The 20,720-nt window shown below is 39.6% G+C and overlaps 1 protein-coding gene across 2 annotated transcripts in view; it reads right to left on the bottom strand.

Annotated features, from left to right (window-relative positions):
• furinb (furin (paired basic amino acid cleaving enzyme) b) overlaps positions 1–20,720 on the bottom strand; it is a 114,651-nt gene that overhangs the window by 22,040 nt on the left and 71,891 nt on the right. For both annotated transcript variants that reach the window (XM_061721511.1, XM_061721512.1), the window contains exons 3-6: positions 16,820–16,918; positions 11,318–11,413; positions 9,237–9,365; positions 7,082–7,158 (exon numbers count right to left, since the gene is read on the bottom strand). In XM_061721511.1, coding sequence (XP_061577495.1) covers positions 7,082–7,158; positions 9,237–9,365; positions 11,318–11,413; positions 16,820–16,918 — 401 coding nt within the window. The remainder of the gene's footprint in view (positions 1–7,081; positions 7,159–9,236; positions 9,366–11,317; positions 11,414–16,819; positions 16,919–20,720) is intronic.

The following is a 20,720-nucleotide window of genomic DNA, read 5'->3' as shown; positions in this document are numbered from 1 at the left end:
CTGAAGCCTGAATTATGGTTCCGCGTTAAATCGACGCAGAGCCTCGCCGTAGGGTACGTTGGTGTAACGCGGAACCATAAATCAGCCTTGAGCGGCAGCCGACGCGTGTCCATGCGCACCATTCTTTGATTCCACCACTTCTAAGGTGGTTTTGGCATTTAAAAGTTCAAAAGTCTCATCCTTTATCAGCTGGGGTTGCTTAATGTTGTCACTGCATACTACAGGCTGGGGGTGGACCTGTCAGCGGGGCCAATGGGGTACAGCAGCAGTGATGAGCAAAGGGAGAAATTAAAATGGGGTAATGGAAACAAACGCTAAAGGGGCCAGAATAATATCACCATTATTTAGAGTTGTAAGCAAATTCTTGGATTCTTCATTTCTTTGCAATCCTTTTGAAAATAATTTTGTACTTTGAATTTTGTACTTTGTACTTTGTACTTTGTACTTTGTACTTTTGTACTTAAGTACATTTTAACCCATGTACTTTTTGTACTTTATTATATTTAAGTTGAGGTACTTTTATACTTTTACTTAAGTAATTTTCTTAATGGGTACTTTTTACTTTTACTTAAGTAATTTTCAAGCAGAAAATTTGTACTTTTACTTAAGTACAATATTTTTGTACTTTTTCCACCTCTGCTAATGTCCAGCTAATTCCTGGCTAAACAGTGGAATTTGTCTCTTGGCATTATTCTCTTGGTTTATCTGTTTTAGAGGGACTGAAGAGGGTCCATTTATTGTAGCTGCCAAAGGGATTTGGCTATTTTCTGCTCTACTAAGGCTCAGCCGTGGCCTCAGGCAGGTCTGTTCAAATGGTTACACTGGAGCGCCAAGTGGAGATATCTTCATTGCACAGTGAAAGACACGGCCCCTGTCTTCGTTATTGTAAAGGTGATCGGATACGATTGTTTACCCATTAATATTGCAGGTTCTAACACTTTTTCTCTTAATAAGCATGTCAAACACTGTTCTTTTCCTGCCTACCTACAGAGACGCCTGCCTGCTCATCTGTATAATGGGCAGAAGGCAGCAGTTTGGAGCTGCTGACAGTCCATCATCAGGCAAGTGCAGATACTCGTAGTCACAGCAAGCAGTCATGAAATTCCCATCCAGAGGCAGTTAAGACTTTCAAATCCATCTGATTTGCATTTCATTTGAGAGTGGAAACTCGTGGATCAGCAGGGAAAAAACTTTGAGTCTATATAAAAAAAGGGGGAGGGCCAGAAATTGATTTTTTTCCCCCGTTCAACTGTGAGGTAACATATCAGCAGCTGTGGTACTAAAAATAAAATGTGTTATTACTCGGCTGTATGGAGCACTGACAAAAGAGCAAATAAACTCGTCTAATGCATCTATTGTGTCTGTATCTAAACAAATTAAAGTCATCCAAGCAGCAAAGCATGTGTAAATGGGCTCATACCAGTCAAACCAACTTACTGAGAAGAAATAAATGGCTCAACATACAGAGACATGTGTAAACAGGGCTGTCTTTCCACCCACAGACACAGTCGTTGGCAACAACTCATTCATCAGGATCTAGTCAACGGGGCTGGGATAATATTGATCGATTCTGTGTGATCAGTAATGTCTTCTCAAATGGGGTTCCGGTGGGCGCTGTCACCTCCAATCACTATGGGTTATTCTTCACTGAGATGTTCAGAAAGCTGCAGATTACAATCAGACTGCTCTTTATATCTTTTTGAGAAATAACAAAGAAAGAAAAAAAAATGAAAAAAATAAATGGAAAGCCAAAGGATTTGGATCTCAAAATCGAGCCCCTGCCAACATCCTTTCCTGAAAAAGTCTGCCAGGCAGTCTTGAAAATAAACAAGCTGTCCCAGGCAGGGTAAACAAGAGAGGAGCAAAAACAATTAAAGCCATCAGACTCAACAAAGGATGGCAGCTCTGCAAATAATAATAAGTGATAAGCCCTAAAATCATGGAGGGAATTTCGATACAACATGAAATAGCCAGAAGTATAAAAATATTCTTTGTTTGTAGTCTTCTTTTTTATCTTCTCCCACTTATGAAACCGTACACGCTGGAGTAAAACGGTCTAATGTCGTCAAACTGTCAAGTGTTGGCTCAGAATGACAAATGAGGTCTCATAAGAGAACTCATACAAGCTTCCTTTTGACTCTTCACTTACTGAAAGCAAAGTTTATTTGTATTTCTTCCTGGCAGACGGCATCTTCTAAATGTAATAGAGGTAGAACGGAGCTGTTGTGCGAATGCACTCAGGACCCATAAAGGATGCATTCAGATCCGATCACTTAGCCAAATCAGGAGTTGGTCTGGGACACGTGTTGCCACAGACTTTCAACAAAGTAAATGCAAATGTTTCCTGGCCAACACTGTGGGACCACCTACTCGTCCAACTTGAATAGACGCGAGAAGCGGAGTTTCCGTTTCAAGGTGTTCTTGCTCTCGCAATTTCCAGAAAAACCCACATTCTATAAAAAGCAACGCCTGAACTCAGAGAATGTATTATTCAAAGAAATGCTCCTGCTTGTCTTTTATGTTAATTTCTGCAGCAACAGTGAACAAAGCAGCTGAGAGCACAGCACTGGAGCTCCAATCTGTCCCGTCGGTCCAGGGAGTTCGTTTTAATGGGCATTCCTTCAAATGTTTAGTGAGCTGTGCTGTAATGTAACAAAGCAGAAGTACACGTGAACCAGCGGAGCGAGTGAGGAATGCGTTGTTGCATATTAAAAGATGTGCACAGCCCGTGGCCCCACTGCAGAAGGTAAAGTTGCCGTTTGGTGCGAGCAGATGTTGTGTTTCAGGCTTTTCTTCGGAGAATAGTTTGGAATGAAAGTGTCTTTTGTCAACAGAGATGAACTGATACCGAACTCTGCAACACTCTCATCCCGTCTGTTACATAACTGAGTTCACCAAATGTTTGTTAAGGAAAGCTCCAATGTAACTCTGAAACCGGTATGTATTTGTGTCTGAATAATGATATAGTTCAGATGAATTAATTAGTGGTATTAACAGGGACAGTCACCATGTGGCTCTGTGTTGGAGCGGCGACCTGTCCAGGGTGAGCTCCACCTCTTTCCTGATGACTATATCCTGTTAGGATGAAGTAGCATGAAAGAAAAAACAGAGATGGATGCCTTTTATAGAATTATTAGACCCACTGAGGTCCTGTCTGTTGGTCAGCTCACGGCTGATCAAGCAATGTAAGTCATCTGCTTGTTAGCATACAGGACAGGTAACTGAGATCCAACCACAAACGGTCACAGGAGATTCACATGTGTGGATGTATTTTAATGTGACGACTGAGCTCACGTCGTCTCATTCAAATCACATGATAATACCAGGTGTAAACAGCCTCACAGAACACACTTTAGTTTGTCTGTACAAAAATACATTCTGCTTCTTAAAAAATATGTATACAAGCATAAAGATTACACAAAAGACTGTGTATTGAAATGCGTGGGGTTTGAAGGCAACGCCACAGTGCAGGTGCAGCCTGCTAGGTCAAACACTAACAAACCTGCTAAAGCAGGTAATGCAGTAGGAGCACGTCTCCTTGCTTTGTGCTCCTCTCTCCATTTTGTCCCGTATATCCTACATTCATGACACAGATTTATTGCCAATTCATAGACTTAGATATGCATGGTTTATAGTGCAGTAGGAATGTGGCCTTAAAGGGGATAAGAGGGGCAATTCAATTTACATTCAAATTTAAAGTAAGGCTGATTCCTGACCTTAGTCAGTCGTCTCAATCAAGGACACAGTGTCTGTGCTAAGTGTTTAACTCTTGCCACTTTTTTAGTGTTAGAATATTTCTGATGTTAAAGACAGCTGAGATAAAAAAAAAAGAAGGTGTATAGACATTTTGCCATGAGACCCCCAGTGTTGTGACTTGTAACCTTTTGATTTTACTGTTGAATTAGGTAAGAGACAACTCACGCTGTCTTCATGTCTCATCAACAGGAAACCACAGACGGAGGACAACGTTCTGTTAAAAATCTGCCAATACTTTCTAGGATATTAACCAGGGGGTTAATAAAGGTATTAACCAGACATTTCAGACTTTAGAAGTAGTTAAGATTTTGATGATTGTTTTTCGGATCCCTTGTCAATGGCTTTCTAAAGCATTTGTTTATCATTTACCCAAATATGTTATGTACATATAGTCACTTCATACACACACACAATATATATATATATATATATATATATATATATATATATATATATATATATATATATATATATATATATATATATATATATATATATATATATATATATATATATGGTCAAGGCTTATTTTATCCATCTAATGCACGGGCGGTCGGCCTAACCTTTACTAATGTCATGCAGGAATAGGACTTAATAATATAAAGTCAAGACTTGTTTTTTCTGCAGCAACTGCATTTACTTTTTTTCTTATTCCCTGTCTTTCTGCTGAAGAAGCACTTTTATGGTCAGCGAAACAAATAGTCATGTACCAACAAGGACAAAGCAATTTATTGAGGTAAGAGAAGCATGCAAACACTTTTCTAGGTTTATCTCAGTCCCATCATTCATATTAACCATGGCACCTTTTCCTTTAGCCTTGGGTTGAGACAGCACAGCATTAGCATTCAGGAAATGATGGCCTGACTTAAAATGAGGGGTACAAGCCTGTGCAGCATGCCTATCATTTTCTTATAATGGTCAAATCCCAGATTTGAGCCTGCGGAACCATCTGGAGGATCTGAAATGGGCTGTATAGCACTACAACCCTCAAACATTTATTAGTGAGGACATTTTACATGGAAGAGAGATCAGAAACATTAGCAAGCCACTGTCAGAGACTAATAGACTATTAAGGAAAATACATACGGGAAGTTGTTCCTGCAAATCAGGGCATATCAACAAAGCTATCCCCTGATCTCGTTACCGAGACAACACCAGCCAAAAGTTCGGAGACACCTCCGAAATCAGTTTGGATGAGTAGGTGATGAGTAGGAAAACCTAATGTTCCTTGTGGACAGCCATTGGTCTAAATAAATTTTTCTAATAAAAACAAAGACCTTGTAACGAAAATTAGACATTATATTGAACATTATATGTTCATTATATGTATATTGCAACTGTATTATAATCTTAAAATCAGGATAAAACAAAACCATTGTTTTATTTTCCTAACCCAGATATTAAAAGGAATGTACTGGTATTTTCTAGATGATGTATGGTACTGGAGCAGCGATGAAATTGGCTGGAAATGGAAATATTTTCATGTTTGGATAAAATAATATATCCTTGATGTTATAACAGTTAATATCCGTACTAGTATATCTTCTACTGTACAGCTTATTTGAAGCTCTTTGAAGTTTTCTGACGTAGTTCTGCTCTGTTTTTAGGTTGTGGGCTGGGGGAAGAATCAATCGTGCTTTTTCTTCTTCTCGCTCAGCCCTGGATAAGTATATCACACTGACATGGAGGTGGAGAAGTTGCTCAGCATTAACCCTCCCCCCCAAAGACAAAGAATGTCACGATGACACACAAGTGGATTACTTGTTTGACCATACTTCAGCCATCTTTCAACCAAGCCTACCCCCTCTTCAACTATACCTGTCAACGCAGAAATAGCATGAGATGGAAATTCAAAAATCAGCCTAGCGTGTCATCAGTACAAATGAACTGGTCCTCGTGGCTCTGGAAAGCACCCGCCTTTGAATCTTCTTTGTGTTTTTATTTGTTGTTCTATGAATATATTCATATAATCTCATTGGAAGGGGGTTTGTGAACATTACTCACTGATGCCATGTATTACTTTTCATGATTTACATAACTCTGGACGTTATTTGTTTGGTCACTCTAAACACTAACCCCCCCCACCTTGCTCATGGAGACACATCGGCACATCCTTGCTTCCCATTTCATGCCTATAAGCTGATCCTGTTTAAAATAATTGCTCTGGCAATTCCACTGACAATGGCCGAAGAAAGCGCGCAAGTGCAATTCCGTGTGTTGTGTTTTTATTTTGAGGGCGTATGTGTGTGTTCCTCAGTAATAGCACGGTGCACTTTGGGAGCTTAAGTGAACCGGAGTCAGGGAGCTATCCCCTCCAGTGGTACTTTGTTCCATCAGCAGGGAAAAGTGGGATCCACTGTAAACTGACAGACGGAGCTGAGGCCGCTCTGCATGGCTGCTCTAGCTGTCGGCAACGAACAAAAACTCAAAAACTGCTGATGCTAACCCCTTTCAATATAAATATGCGCTTGAGATGAGTAGATTAAGTTTCAAATACAGACAGGAAAAACAAAAACTACTCTCTCAACAAAAGTGGCTTCAATAATGCATGAATTTATGGATGGATGTTATAAGAATTCAATTATGAGCGATTCTACTTTCATACAATAGCCTCTGCTGTCTCCAAGAAACCTGTTAAACTTATTAAACCTCTCCCTCTAATCAACTGCAAATGGATGCTTTTAAGACTAATAATGGGAAAAAAAAGCTAAAAAAAAGACTTAAAGGCATGGTTTTTTAAAAGATGGAGGATAGGAGATATTCTGCTGTAGCTTTTGGAGGCAGAAAAGCCTCCTTCTTCTATATAGCAGAAGACAAACTGGGATAAGGAGAAAATGGGGCTGGATGAGATGTTTGGGATTCATTATTGCTGTAGCTTTATTGCTGCATCATTCATTTGGGGCACACATGTTTCCATGTGATAACCAGAGTATGAATCACAAGTAAAGTAAACAAGTATTGTATCAGCAACAAAAAAGTGCCAACGTGGCTGTGGGGCTTCAACTAAGCTTTTGTACCGATGCATGAATGAAAAAAAAAAAGAAAAAGCATACAATCTTTAAAGTCTCTGCTGAATGACTGCACCAGTGCTTTCAAACTTTAAACAAATGGCTTCTGAATGTAAATTTCTGAGCCAGAGCACAAACCACGAGCTGAATAGACTTGCTTTCACATCAGTGCCTGCCACATTTCTGGGAAGATGGAGCTGAGAGAAAGCAACAAAAAGGGTTGGAAAGGGACTGTTTGGTGAAAAGGATCCTCTTCCAAAATTTTTAAGACCAAAAACGCACAAATTAATGAACTGTGAAAGTTACTACCAAATTACCTGTTCTCATTGCGCTGTGTATATCTTGGTTGAGGGTCAGAATCTCCATCATTAACGTCATAGCTGGCCTCCGGGTCCTAACAGACACGTAAAAAAGGGGTTAGGACAGTTTAAAATTAGTTTTATTTAATTGTCTTGACTGCACTCTGTTTAGGTTTGGTCAGATAATGCTCTGTTTGGATACACACCTAAATCACCACATGATATACACTTTTGCTTTTCGGGATACGTGTTGGACACAGAAATACCAAAAGATATACATACATGGCGTTGCTGTCATTAAATATGAGAGAAGGAAACACTGGAGAGCATGTCACTGTCCTTAATGCTGAGTGAAATAGGCAAAAAACCCCAAACAAATATACAAAATGCACAAACATTAATAAGCTCCATTCTTAGCCTGACCTGAGATTTGCGCTACAAAGCACATTTAACACAGCTGAGGTTTCTTTGTCTCAGGTGGCTTGACAAAACCTAAAGCTCTAGTCAGAGATAATGAGCACAACAACTGTTAAAACAGGGATTTTCCTTCTTAAGTGTCATTTGACTCTTATGCAGAAAATTCACTGACCACCTGCCACTTAATTCAGTCAAGAGGAAGAATAGAAAAGATAAGGGTTCAAAAATACTGTCAGAAACATAATCCTGTAAACTGGGGACTTGCCACATTTAATTAATCACTGACTACAGCAGCAGTTAAAATAAAATGATAGTTTGACATTGACACGTCTCTGAAAGGCAGACATGAAAAGTGTTTGTTATTGAAATCTAAACTAAATAAAAGTTTATCAAATATTCTGTGAGACAAATACCAAAAGATTAATTAATTTTTCCAATCTTTTTACTTGTGCTACATTAACATAATTAAACCGATTTGGCATCAAATCAACCCTACACACCTTCTGTATAAAGAAGGCTCCTGCAGTAGCAGCTTGCGTGATTGAACCAGATGGGCTGCATTTGTGGTGTTTCTAACGTGCAGCTCAACAGGGTTGCATTTATAACATGCTGCTGCCGGTCTGAATCGATATCACTAAAACAATGTGATATTCACCTAGAATTAGTAAAATGGTTGTATTCTTTGCGGCTGATTTAAACCTTTAACTTATAAATATGCAACATTTTGTGTCAGCTTCATGTAATTTGTGTTTCTGTTATGTTTTATTAAATGGATGCCTGCTAAATATCTAATCTAGTGAGGGGTTTCAATACAGAAACTAGACCTGACATGAACTGTAACCTCCTGAGCTTGTTAGATGCTCAGCATGAGTCGCCCCGCTGAGAGGTTAAAGAAGTTCCACCTTTGTTGCAATGAAAATAAACAGTAAATTGCTAATATACAGCATCTTGATTTTGGTAATCCGACTGCACCACACGTAGTAACAGACTGTACACGTCTCACTTCCAGCATGACACAAGTCTGAACTGTTGCAGTCGCTCTAATGGAGAGCCCCTAATCAAATGTTCAATCCTGACAGACTGCTTTATTTAAATGATTGAATTACACTGCTGTCCAAACTTTCATCTGCTACCATTTCACTCAATATAATTAGGTACAGCACCAAGTTGTGTTATCTCAGCCTCCGAGCCAAATAAATGACATAAAACTATGTTTAAAAGAACCTGAGTTGCAGCTGACATTTCTGCTCTTTCGCCGTTTACATGTAAAGGTTTGCAACTACTTCCATCTGCCAATGTATTTTTTTCTTTTCTTTTCATTTTACATATGTTTTCATTGCACAACTCTAGATGGCCCTACAGAGTTTAGAGTGGTGGGGCGGTTTCTCAACTGGCAAATGATACTGTCCACTTTTTCATATAAATATATATATATTGTGAGGAAACTGTGACTCTTGGATTATTCTCTATTTTTTCACTGGTCATTAATTCTCCTGTCACTTTCACAGGCATGTCCAAATAAAGCCTCAAGAAATATTAACACAAAAGGTGACCAGTGTCTGAATGATTGAATGCTTTTAATTTATTAAAGTAATTACTGTTATGTGTCTCGCCTCTGGAATTCACAATCAAGGTTTCAACTGTCAACCAGCAGCTTGACATTGCACAAAGCCCGCCTGCACTTGTTGGTGTTGTCAGGGCAACCCGCTTTAAATAGTCCTGGATTATCACACATAATATTGTATTTTTAACTTACATAGTTGCTAACAAGGTCAGGATGGTCCTTCTCAATCCCATCATCCAATATGGTCACCACTACACCTCTTCCTGTGTATCCCTGCGTCCAGGCTGCTCTTGTATTCAGGTCTTGATGTGATGGGTTGGACTGGAAGAGACACAAACCTTTTGTTCAGCTGTCAATCTGCTGGGACTGACACATCCTGGACAAACTGACAGAAAAGGTCTATCCGGGAGAGAACAGCTTTAATAACCTGCAAAGACCTTTTGGTTATCATGTTTAAAAGCACGGGTATGTTTGAGGAAAGAAAGAAAGAAAGAAAAAGCTAACCACCAAGACATAAAAGGAAAGATTAAAGGGGTTCATAAAAGCACACGCCTCAGTTTTAATGCACTGCCCTGGTTTGCCTCCTGCCTCAATTTTGGGTGTCCTGCTGCTACTTTGCTTTCAGCACCAAATGAAAGACAACCTGTTGCAGGTCAGGTATCTAGTTGTGATAATTTGTCTGGCATAATAAATAACAGTTGCTTAGCATTTGAGAGGAGGGAGAAAGAGACAAATTAGGGATACAAAGTAGTAGCGCAAGAGTCATACTCTCAAAGGGTAGAAAAAGAAGTAAACACAAGAGGTGACAGAGATGGTCGTAGAGAGACACATGAAGACGGGAATAAAAATACAAGGTTCTCTATCTTCTACCAACACTTTATGTGAAGTACTTTGAATCATCGTGTACATTAAATGTGCTATACGAATAAACTTGCCTTCAACTTTATACGGCATGGGCTTTTCTGGCGGGATTGGCTTAGGTGTCCAGCTTAAATTCAGGGACACGAGAAATTTACAGTGGCAAAAATATTTGAACATACATTTTTAAGACAGCAAGCAGTCAACACCAGTGCAATAAACCAAATCATCTGGTGGGTCGAACTGTTTGCTAATGCAGTCAAGCTGAGGAGTCAAGTGTTTGAGCAGAGTCGACGGTGAGTAGCTGCAGCCAGGCAAACAGTTTGGATATTTATATAGTTTGGGCATATCAGAGGTCCACGTGTAATAATTTTTGAACAGACATTTGCTAACAACAAGTGGCGTTGTGCATCTAAATAAACTCGTTAGCATGAATAAATATACTGAGCTGCAGACACCAAAAGAGTTTACGCCTCAGGCTGAACAAGCCAGACATGTGTGGAATACCCTGAACAGGATAAAAAAAATGGTTTGAGCCCTAAAACGTTTGGAAGTCTAATGCTAAATGGCAGATCTTGTTTCACAGCCTCCATTCACTGGTGACTTGTGTCTGGGATAGTCACCATTTCCATTAATCTGTTGCAGCGGAAGAGGTTTTGGGCAAATGAAAAAGAAAATGAAAAGGGAAATTAAGGTAAATGAAGTATTTCTAAGAAAAGCTGTGACTAATGAAACAGACTTAGTGCCAGCACAATTTGCCATCAATATTTCACTGGTGATACAGCTTCATAGTTGATCTTTCCCAACACGCTGTTTTCCATTCAAACTGACAATTTGGGGTACACCGATTTATACATTTAACCTTAGGAACCTTATGCTGGTTGTTTAGATTTTTAAGGCTTTGCCAAAAACTAGATTTAATTTATGGTTATCTGACTGACCATGAGAACAGTGCTGTGAAGAAGCCTAAAAGTTGTTGTTTAATCAAACTCTAAATGACCAACGATATTCTATAGTTTCTATTAAAATACAAGCAAATAACACAGCTATTATATAAGACAGACTGATTAATTGCAAAGCAATTAAAGCATTCATTCAGATTCCACTCTATTTAGGTTTTAAAAAGATATATTTTCTATTTGTGTGTACTTTAAAGAGACTGGGAAATAATAAATAAATAAAAAAGTCATTAAGATTTTGTTTAAACAACCTTAAGCAGCAATGATGAGTAGTTATTATGACGCCAACGGAATCTTTTAGTGGCATGAATTTCTTTTATGATACTGCAACCATTTCCCTTTTACAAAATTGCAAGCATGCTATCATACTGTAACTCATTTAAAGCATTTCCACCTCGTCAGCCACAACGAAAGGTCAGGAATATCTGAATGAAAGGATGACGGACTGCTACGCACCAGATACCATTGCCTGGGAAAGTCGGGGTCTGTAGGGTCTTCAAAGATGTCCCTCTTCTTCCTTCTTTTCACCACTTGTTGCTCCACCCACTGGACCTAGGGTACACACATGCGCATGCGCACACACACAAAGAACTTCAAAATAAACAGTTGTCCTCACACAATGCTGTGTCATTACTTATGTTTCTATTTCAGCAATTGAGGCAATGCCCAGTAAACTGGAGACGGGGGAGAGCATGGTCCCAGCTGTGAGAAAAACGTAATAACGAGAGAGAGTGTAGAGATGTGAAGAAAATCTCATTTCTTTCATTGCTCAGATGCAAAGGGAAAAACAGCTGCTGTACTGCACAGAGTATATGAAAAGGGACCTTTGAAGTTGAGGAAGCTGCAGAGACATGCACAGATATGGCAAAGCAGGGGATAATGCAATACTTACTGTACTTTATAAGCAGTTATCATCAATTTAGAGTTCTTTTTTAAAATTTCTATCTATGAAACAAAACAACAATAGTAACCCAATTCTTACCATTATTCGCTACACTATAATTGTCAAAAAAAGACAAAAACAAAACAAAAGAGGAGGTGTGATAAAATGAACTAAATGCTGCAGATAGAAGTGGCAGCATGATTGTCGGCTAAGACTCATCCTATTGAGGAGTAGGTGCTGTGAGAAGGTGATTTTGGTCACTGATAAATAAGCAACATGCCACAATGGAGCAGTGGCAGATGTCACTGAGACGGCAACGTTACACCGTCAGAGACTTTTAAATCTCAATATCAAGTTTAGTGTATTCTAGTGAGGGTTTGTTGGTTTAAGGAACTGAAGCAGCGGCTTAATAAAAATGCAGCTAGCTACACATCTTCCAGTAATATGCAGGGGAAACAGCTGCATTTCAGTTGAAGGACAGCAAACCTTTGAAATATTAAAAAAAAAGGACACTGGAGCTCCATTATACCTGATTACTGAAACTGTGAGAGAAACAGTTCTCTTGTCTACACCCACTACATCCTGTTGAAGGTCATGAGGGTCTAAAGCCCATCCCAGCTGTCACTAAGTATGAGGCGGGGTGAACAATGGACAAGTTGCCAGTCCATCACGGTGCCACACACAGACAAACCTACAAACAAGATCTCACCCTCTCCTACATTTGATTTAGGATTGCGAGTTAACTAACATGCATATTTCTGACTGTGAAAAAGGGCTAAAGTATAAAAAAAAACACAAAAAAAAACATGAAGGAATGTGGAGAACATGGAAATACAACACATATATATGGTCCCAGTGGGGGTTGTAAGTCTTGCTGTGAGGCAAGACACAGTAATATACTTAAATGTTTCTGAGATAGAGGCACTAAATGAGACATTGTGTGAAAAATAATGCATGAACACATGACAAGACGTGCAATTTAGCAGTTTCATAAGGTAAACAACCCTCTTGCCCTGGCAATCGTATACACAATTAAATAATGTATTACTTTTAGTGAAATTAAACCTCATTTACTGATAACCACCATTTATTGGTTAAACTAGTCACACGAAGAATGAAAATTAAGCACACGATGCCAATAATTTGTACTAGGAAAGACTCGATTCCACCAGCTCCTCTCGTGACTCAAGTTTAAGCATCAACAGTAAAAATCAATGAGCTTAAGGCTGAATGCCACAAAATGCTCGTTAGTTCAGAATGTAGCAAAGAAAATAACAAATGGGATCCTTCTGTGTTTCTCCATTAGATTGGTTGGCCTTATTTTCAACTTGGCAATAATACATTTAAAAAAATATTACCAGCGTGATGCACTATGGTCTCACAAATCATCTAAAAATACAGTACTCTTGCAACCAGACAAACTGTTTGCGAAGCTTTGAGGGATGGAGAGAGAGAGAGAGAGAGAGAAATGTAGTGTAAAGTCCCTCTAAGACGTGGCACACAGTAAGCTGCCCTAGACCGCGTTTTATACAAAGAGAACAGCAGCCAATGCACAACAAATCAATTCTTTCCCTCATAGAGAGGATGGGGTGTGGAGAGCAGATGACAAACAACCCTTGCAAGCATAATGGTAAAAGCTCATGCAGCTGCCAATGTCATCTTGCCACTGCGTGATTATTCAAAGGGGATGGTAATAAGTGGCATGTTAGTGCCACGGAGCCGAAAAAAAGAGACAATGGATGTAATATGAAATGCAGCAGCCGGATTAAGGAGAGGAACCACTGTAATAAGCTCAAAGCTCAACTATGACTAATCCACATCCAAAAATTCTGTTTTTATTGCTTTTAAATCTGTATTCTTTGAGCCAGGTGAAGCGTGACCTTTCCCTTATCTCGCCTCCCCTCCAATGGATAAGCCAGTACCATCGATCCAAATGAATATACAAATGCACTAAATAAAAACAGGAGAGCAATCCCACTCACTTTCATTGTGGTCATGCTTTGCCTGAGGTTTGCTGTGCTTCTGGTTGTGTGGGTGGGAAGGTAATGTTGGGACAAGCCGCTGTTCCTCACCCACAAACCTGATGCTCCCAAAAGCTGAGGGTTCAAGTTCTGTGTTAAATTCATCAACTGACCTCTGACTTAGACGAGCTGGCTCGATGTAATGTTTGTCAAAAATGTCTTCATATGAGACAGAGCTTTATTTTTATGGCCCTAAGTCCAACATTTTTTGAGTTTTGAGTAAACCAAATTGAAATAGCATGCATTATGCTTTAATGCTCATCTTTTTGATCAATTCTGTTCCAGTACGGTTTAGAATTAGATACGAATTTGATCTAAATGTATGTCTGCTACTGCATGCAGCGCTTCAACTCCACCGGTGTCTTTAAAAACAAGTTACACTGGCTCCTTCCCTCTTAAAACACACACAGCCTTAAATCAATACACAATAAGCCACAGGAGGAACACTTGTTAGATTGAAATGCACCAACTAGATTTAGTGCCTTTTCAGACCCTTTCAGCTAAATTTTTTCGTTTAAAAAAATACTATGGTACCACAAAGCAATCTTTAAAAAAAGAATCCTAACTACTCTCAGTGCAAGTGAATCTGTGCCTGTGTCTCTGCTGCAAACACAGAGAGGGGGGAACTTCTAACGGTGCATTACCATAATCATCATGAAACAGGGGCCCTCCAAATACTGGGGAAGCTAAATTCACTGCAGACTACTTGATTAAAATCTGTTCAATTTGGCAAAAATCAACAAGGAGCAACAGGACAGCTGATGAAAAGGTGAACGTGAGAACATGGAAGAGATGAACGTGGAGACATACTTCGGTTTCAAGTTAATACAAATTACAACAACTGAAAATGTCATTCATGCTGACGAGCAAAAGGTGCGTTGATAAGTCTGCTGCCTCCCTTCCTTTCTGCATGCCGCTGGCAGCATCATGATGCTGCTGCGTTTGGTGCGAGGCAACATCAAAAACAGAGAGTTGCTGAAGCAGACTGGTGCATTCAAACCCAAGGTACTGGGATTTCATGGGGTTGGTTTGGCTTTGAGCAGCGAGGTCTAGGCCATTGAGTGCAGGGTTTGTGATGGAAATACCAGCAAGGACACAGCAGCGTCTTCTGCCCTGTCTCAGGTTCATTGCACACTGAGTATAAGCTTAAAATAACTGAGTCCCATCTCATGGGGGTCTCTGCAGCCCAAGGAGATGGAGCCCCAGTATCAGCTGAATAAAGCTTTTGCTTGATATTGCTAGGGAATCTTTGTTTTTAGTAGTTTTATTTTGTTTGGTTATTTTGTAGGTGATCATTTGGCTGTTTTGGAGTTTATAATGTCCTATTAGAGAGTAAAAAATTTTTTACTCAATTTGCACACTTAGGGACAATCACCCCCGACCCATGAAAAGAATCCAATTGTTTTTTGAATTAATACAAATTCAAAGTGATGCACTGGCTTTCTAGAGCTGAATGACAGTGACGACTACACTTTAGTATCTGAAGTGGCCTGACTTTCCTCTGTTTTTGCAGGAACTTCATCAGCTATCGCTACTAAAGTTGACAACACTATACAATCTAGTTCATGAGAACTGTATCTGAATTCAGGCTGCAGATTTAAATCTGCAGCCTGAATTCAAATACAGTTCATCAGCTTGTTAGGTGAACCTCAATCCTCTTAACTGGTTTTAAAACAGAGAGGCAGACTGACTGCACTGTGAAACTGGAAACAATAACGGCAAAGGCAAGCACCAGTTTCCATTTTACTACCAAGCCACTTCAAAAACGTGTAAAAGCATCATTTTCAAGGAAAAATGTCTGACAATATTATTTTAATGCACAGAGAGTAGTTTTGGAGGGCTGCACTGAGAACTTATGCTCACAGTGAAATGAGGGGTATTTTGTTGGCAGCTCAGAATCAAGTTGTCATAACTGGGAAAACATCAAACTCACAGCAAGCCGGCCCTCTTTTAAACATTATTTTTTTTTTGATTTAAAGGAAAAACCTTTTCAGGGACGCTTTGTGGACAGTCCTATTTTTATGACTAAAACATGCGTGGTATTTTACCCATTCCGGTCTGAGTAACATTCACTTTGCGCCTGAGGTCTGAGTGAAAAAGAAAAGCCCCTGAGCACTACTTGCAAAAGGTTTGGCACTAAAAAATGCAACATATTAACCTTTTTATTTATGCCTCCTACATCAAAACCTATCTTGTAAAAGTGCATTTGCTTACTTCCCACAAAAACTCTTTTGTGTATTGCTTATTACATAAAAGAACCAAAGTAATGAGAGGATCCTCCAAGCGTAAACTGCATTTTTATTTTTAAAGGGACTCTTGGAAATCTCTTGCTTATTTTGTTTTGCAAGACACCAGTGAAATAAGCCATGAATTTCACATCTCATTACAATTTTTATCCATAAGGATTTTTTTTTGCCTCCCCAAGATCACATCTAGTGTTTCTCAAACATTATTTTCTCCGGTTGGTGTGCTTTGACCTCGAGGCTGGCGATGCACATTCAGTCGTAAGAATCAGTTACTGCTTTATGATGCACTTTAGCACCAAACTAGTCAGCAAAGTCAACTGACAATAAAGTTACAAAACAACACAAACTTGCTTATGAAAGCAACTCAGGAACTGAAGGACCAAAAGTAGGGGTTTTGTTAAATGTTTCAGTGACGTTTCCACATGATTTAAAAAACATTCCTGTGAAGTAATTAAATTGATTTCCCTCTCAGGTTAATGTGCGTATAATAAGATTTCAATAGACAGAAGAAAAAGTGTGGGCAATCACACAGAGTCTCAGCGGCTGTGTTGTTTTGGCGTATTTAACTTTGCATATTTACAGCCACTGTAGTTGATGCTTTGGATTGGGTTGGGGGAAACAGATGGAAGAACGAGTGTGGACTGCAAAGAATGCAGAGCTTGACAAGCTGTCATCAGTGCTGGAATCCTTGTTTTTTTTCCTTGCGATGTACACATGCTCACTGTGTAATTCCAATCTGTATTTTGGCCTTTTGTTGCCATCATGGAGAGACACAGCGAGAGGGGAGGAGAGCTGACAGCAGTCTTACCTGTGGTTCTTTCAGCAGTCTGATGTGCATCCCCTTGTGGCTACACAATGCTCTCTTCTCCACAGCGCGGTGCCTGAAGTGATAATAATCTCCAAAAACCTGCACAAACACAAAGGAAAAGGCAGTGAATTCACCTGCGGCAGCAGGATGGCCAGATAACAGTGTGCTCACCAAAGCATTCATGTGCACACAAGCAAATACAGAGACAGAGTTCATCAAAAAAGGATATGAAACTGACATGCTCGTCTGGCGATAGCAAGCTGGCTTTTTCTGTCATTATCTGAAGATAAATCGATGTTTCTTTGCTGTTCACTCCAATGCAAATGTGAGCATCTCTTTAAACTATCACAGAAACATCCAGCAATACTTCATGAACATCCAGACCCACCGATTCACACTATCTTGGGAATTTTATTCAAAGCTGCTCTACAAAAATCTGATTATATTTGTAGTCCAATGACCTTAAAGTCTATCTTTTACTGCTAATTGAAGGTGAAGGTGTTTGGTTTACTCTAATTCATACAAGGCCATTCTAGGCCAGGGTTCACAAAAAGTTCAACGTGAGATTATGGATCTCGGGGTGGAGTTATGGCATCAGTGGCTCTGCCCTCGCAGAATTATTTGTGTATTTAAAATAAAAACAGTAAAACATTTTATAATAAGATAAAGCTGTTGTTGAGTCTGAAATGACGCCCTAGCCTGGTCACTATTACAGTGCATTAATCCACAATCAGCATCAATTCATTTCATTTCAATTCTGTAAAATTCCTATAAATGTCTCTGTCTAAACCTCTCCTCTCCTCTCCTCTCCTCTCCTCTCCTCTCCTCTCCTCTCCTCTCCTCTCCTCTCCTCTCCTCTCCTCTCCTCTCCTCTCCTCTCCTCTCCTCTCCTCTCCTCTCCTCTCCTCTCTTATTACTCCCCAAAGGGAAACTATATGTTGTAGTATCATGTAATCATGTAAAGGTCATTATAGATGGTTATGGTTGGGGGCAGGAAGGATCTCCTTTAGCAGTCTGTGTTGCAGCGTATCTGAAGAAGCGTCTGACTGAAGACTGTGTTGTTTTATTACTGGCTTGTGAAATGGAGGTTCAGTGTTTTCCATTATGTTTCTCCTTTTATAAAACAACTTTTTTTTTGCAGAATCAGATCCAGAGGTTGCAGTACAGTTCCCAGAGCAGCCAGCCTTATCAGTTCGTACAGTTTTTTTAAGTCACTGGCTTTGATCTTGTCTGCCCCAACGGATGACTGCACTCTCTCAACAACCCATATGCAAGAAGATATTTTGCTGTAAATAGTGAAGGGCTGAATCTTCCTTTTTTTAAAAAGATTCTGTGGCTTGAGTTGCTTTTATTCAAAGTGTACATACAAGAAGGGGTTAGAGAGAGAATGGGGAGGACATGCAGCAAAGGGCTGCAGGCCGGGACTCGAACCTAACCTCCCTCAAGAAGTTAAGTCTGAACTGTCTTTTCTTATAAAAAGCATCAGCTTTGCTTCCCTCAATCCAGTCTGTTGTCCAGGGGAACACTGAGGTTTTTATATTCCTCCATCCACCTGTGTAAATATACTGGAAAAAAAAAAAAATCAAAGAACATGATTCTCGCAGTGCTGCCTCCTTCGTCTATATGACAGTGGACTCGATGAAGCATGCATATGACGACAACTTCAACTCCAACCCCAAAGGACACTTGTTTGCTTACTCAGGTGGGCCAATAAAAGTCTCATAGACTTTCATGAAATGTGACAACAAGTCTGTATGAACAAGATTTCCTAGCTACTGGAACGAGGATGCCTTCCTCCTGTTATGTTGGGACCTTCTCCTGGCTCAGGCTAACGTTGAACGGGGCTGTATGCAGTAGCTCCTACGTCAGGAACAATGAAGTGAACTCACTGTCAGATTTAATTTTCAGACACTCCTTCAATTTTTATGTGTTGGTGCAAATGTGTCACTGCTGTCACACAGATAAAATGTAAGAGACTGGTTGTACACAATTCATGATGCTTTATAGGTTTCCCTGAGTACTGTATACGGTATAACCCTTCTCACTACATTTCTGGACAGCACAACATAATGGCGACTGCCGTATAAAGTGTAATCTTGTTTGTTCTTTGTCAACAACCTGCACAAGTAGAAAAAGGGAAATGAGCAAATGTAACAAAACACAAATTCAGGCACATATTTTTACATTTATTTATTTATAAATGTCAGAAAAAAGGGCTTGAAGCACTGCAGCTGTGTGTGTCCTTGCATGCACAGGGTTTGGAGACTTTGAAGCCTTGATGACAGCGGCGAGAGATTTCCATCTGAAGCCCTGTGACTCAAGGCTTGGAGGACAGGGTTCCAGTGCCAAGCTGTTATGTGTTTTGGTTCTTTTCTCACTGGCTACTGAGAATAAACCTTTGGCAATGGTGTTAAGGGAAAACATGTATAAGTTTATACATTTGGGGCAGTCTACTGAATTAGCTTATACAAATAACATTTAAAAAATGCAAATAAGAAGTCTAAATACTTCAATATTTTGGAAAAACGTATGAAGTGTGTAACAATTGTACCTCGTCATTCGTTGATTCAATTTGTCCTGTAGCTTCTCTACAGCTGACCTCGAAACTTCCTCAATGAATATTTATCAGCTCCTAATCTGGGGCGCTAGTTCTGGCACACTAAAAATAATGCTGTACATGCAACAAAACTCTCATTTTAATTGATCTACATAATAACTAATTCATCCTAAAACCAAATGGAGACAAATAACTCACAGATCCTAAAATTCCAGCTAGTTTGTCCATGACAAGATTGCAAATCTCAAGAGTCTAAGCAGATATGCATCACGAATACATGAATCACAGGAAGTAGAAACTTGACCCTACAGAAAGCTAATGGTAGTGACGTTTACTCATGGAAGTTGTGCATCATGGCATCTTTGCAATAATCCCATTCCCTCTACACAAGTGTGTAAAGAAGCTCCAAATTCTTGCTCAATTACGAGCTTACCAAGCGCAGGAGATCATTAATTGTTGTAGCAGCAGCGTGAGAAATATATTAAATGCATATTAATGTTGATGGGATTATCAGCAGGCGATATTGTGGTATGACGTGAGACAGCGTGAACAGGTTGAATTGGGTGACTCTCACGGTGAATGAGTGAGATTGGCAAGTCTGACATTCGCACACTCAGGATTGTGTCTAAGCCCTTGTAAGGGAATGATAATAAAACCTGTTCATTTTACGAGGCAAAAAAAAAACTAAATAACACAGCGTACCTGTGATATGTTGTATTTTATCAACCAAATACTCCAGGAAATAGAAAAGGTCCATGTTTGACGTGGGTTTAAAGCCCTTGAAAAGTCAGAAGGTCATATCAATGCCATACTTGGATGAGATGAGGACAAGAAGGCAGCCTGACTCCTAACCAGTTACTCCATCTGTGATATAATTTGAGGCAAATAAGATAAAAGTCCAAGAAAATCACAAGTACGTCAAAATGGTGGCTTAGATACAGACGGGTTTGAGGACAAACTAATACACTGTTTGGAAAGACAGAGTTGAGGAAGCATCAAAACTTGTTGGACAAGGTTATGAAGGGACATCTGCAATGAGGGGGGGTGGGGGGGCAGCGAGAATAAAACCAGAATACACAGTTTATGTGATGCGCTTTGCCTCAGTTTGGTGCTTACTGATACTCAGAAGGGCGTCCCAGAGACTGATTGATTTTTTTTTTTACCCCCCAAGTGCAAATTACTTACGTGTACATGGCTGTGTCCCATATTCACCAGAGGTGATTTAGTGTTCAGAGTAATGCATGGCCACCCAAGGGAGTTGTAAAAGTTCACCGATACAAAATGGGCATGTTGATGCATTTTTCAAGAATCTAATGGACAGATTACCAGCTGCACATTTTATGT

The sequence above is a fragment of the Cololabis saira genome, chromosome 5 (genome assembly GCF_033807715.1).
Source record: "Cololabis saira isolate AMF1-May2022 chromosome 5, fColSai1.1, whole genome shotgun sequence".
Lineage (NCBI taxonomy): Eukaryota > Metazoa > Chordata > Actinopteri > Beloniformes > Belonidae > Cololabis > Cololabis saira.
The sequence above is the reverse complement of the archived record's forward strand: the minus strand, read 5'-3'. Positions and strand labels throughout refer to the sequence as shown.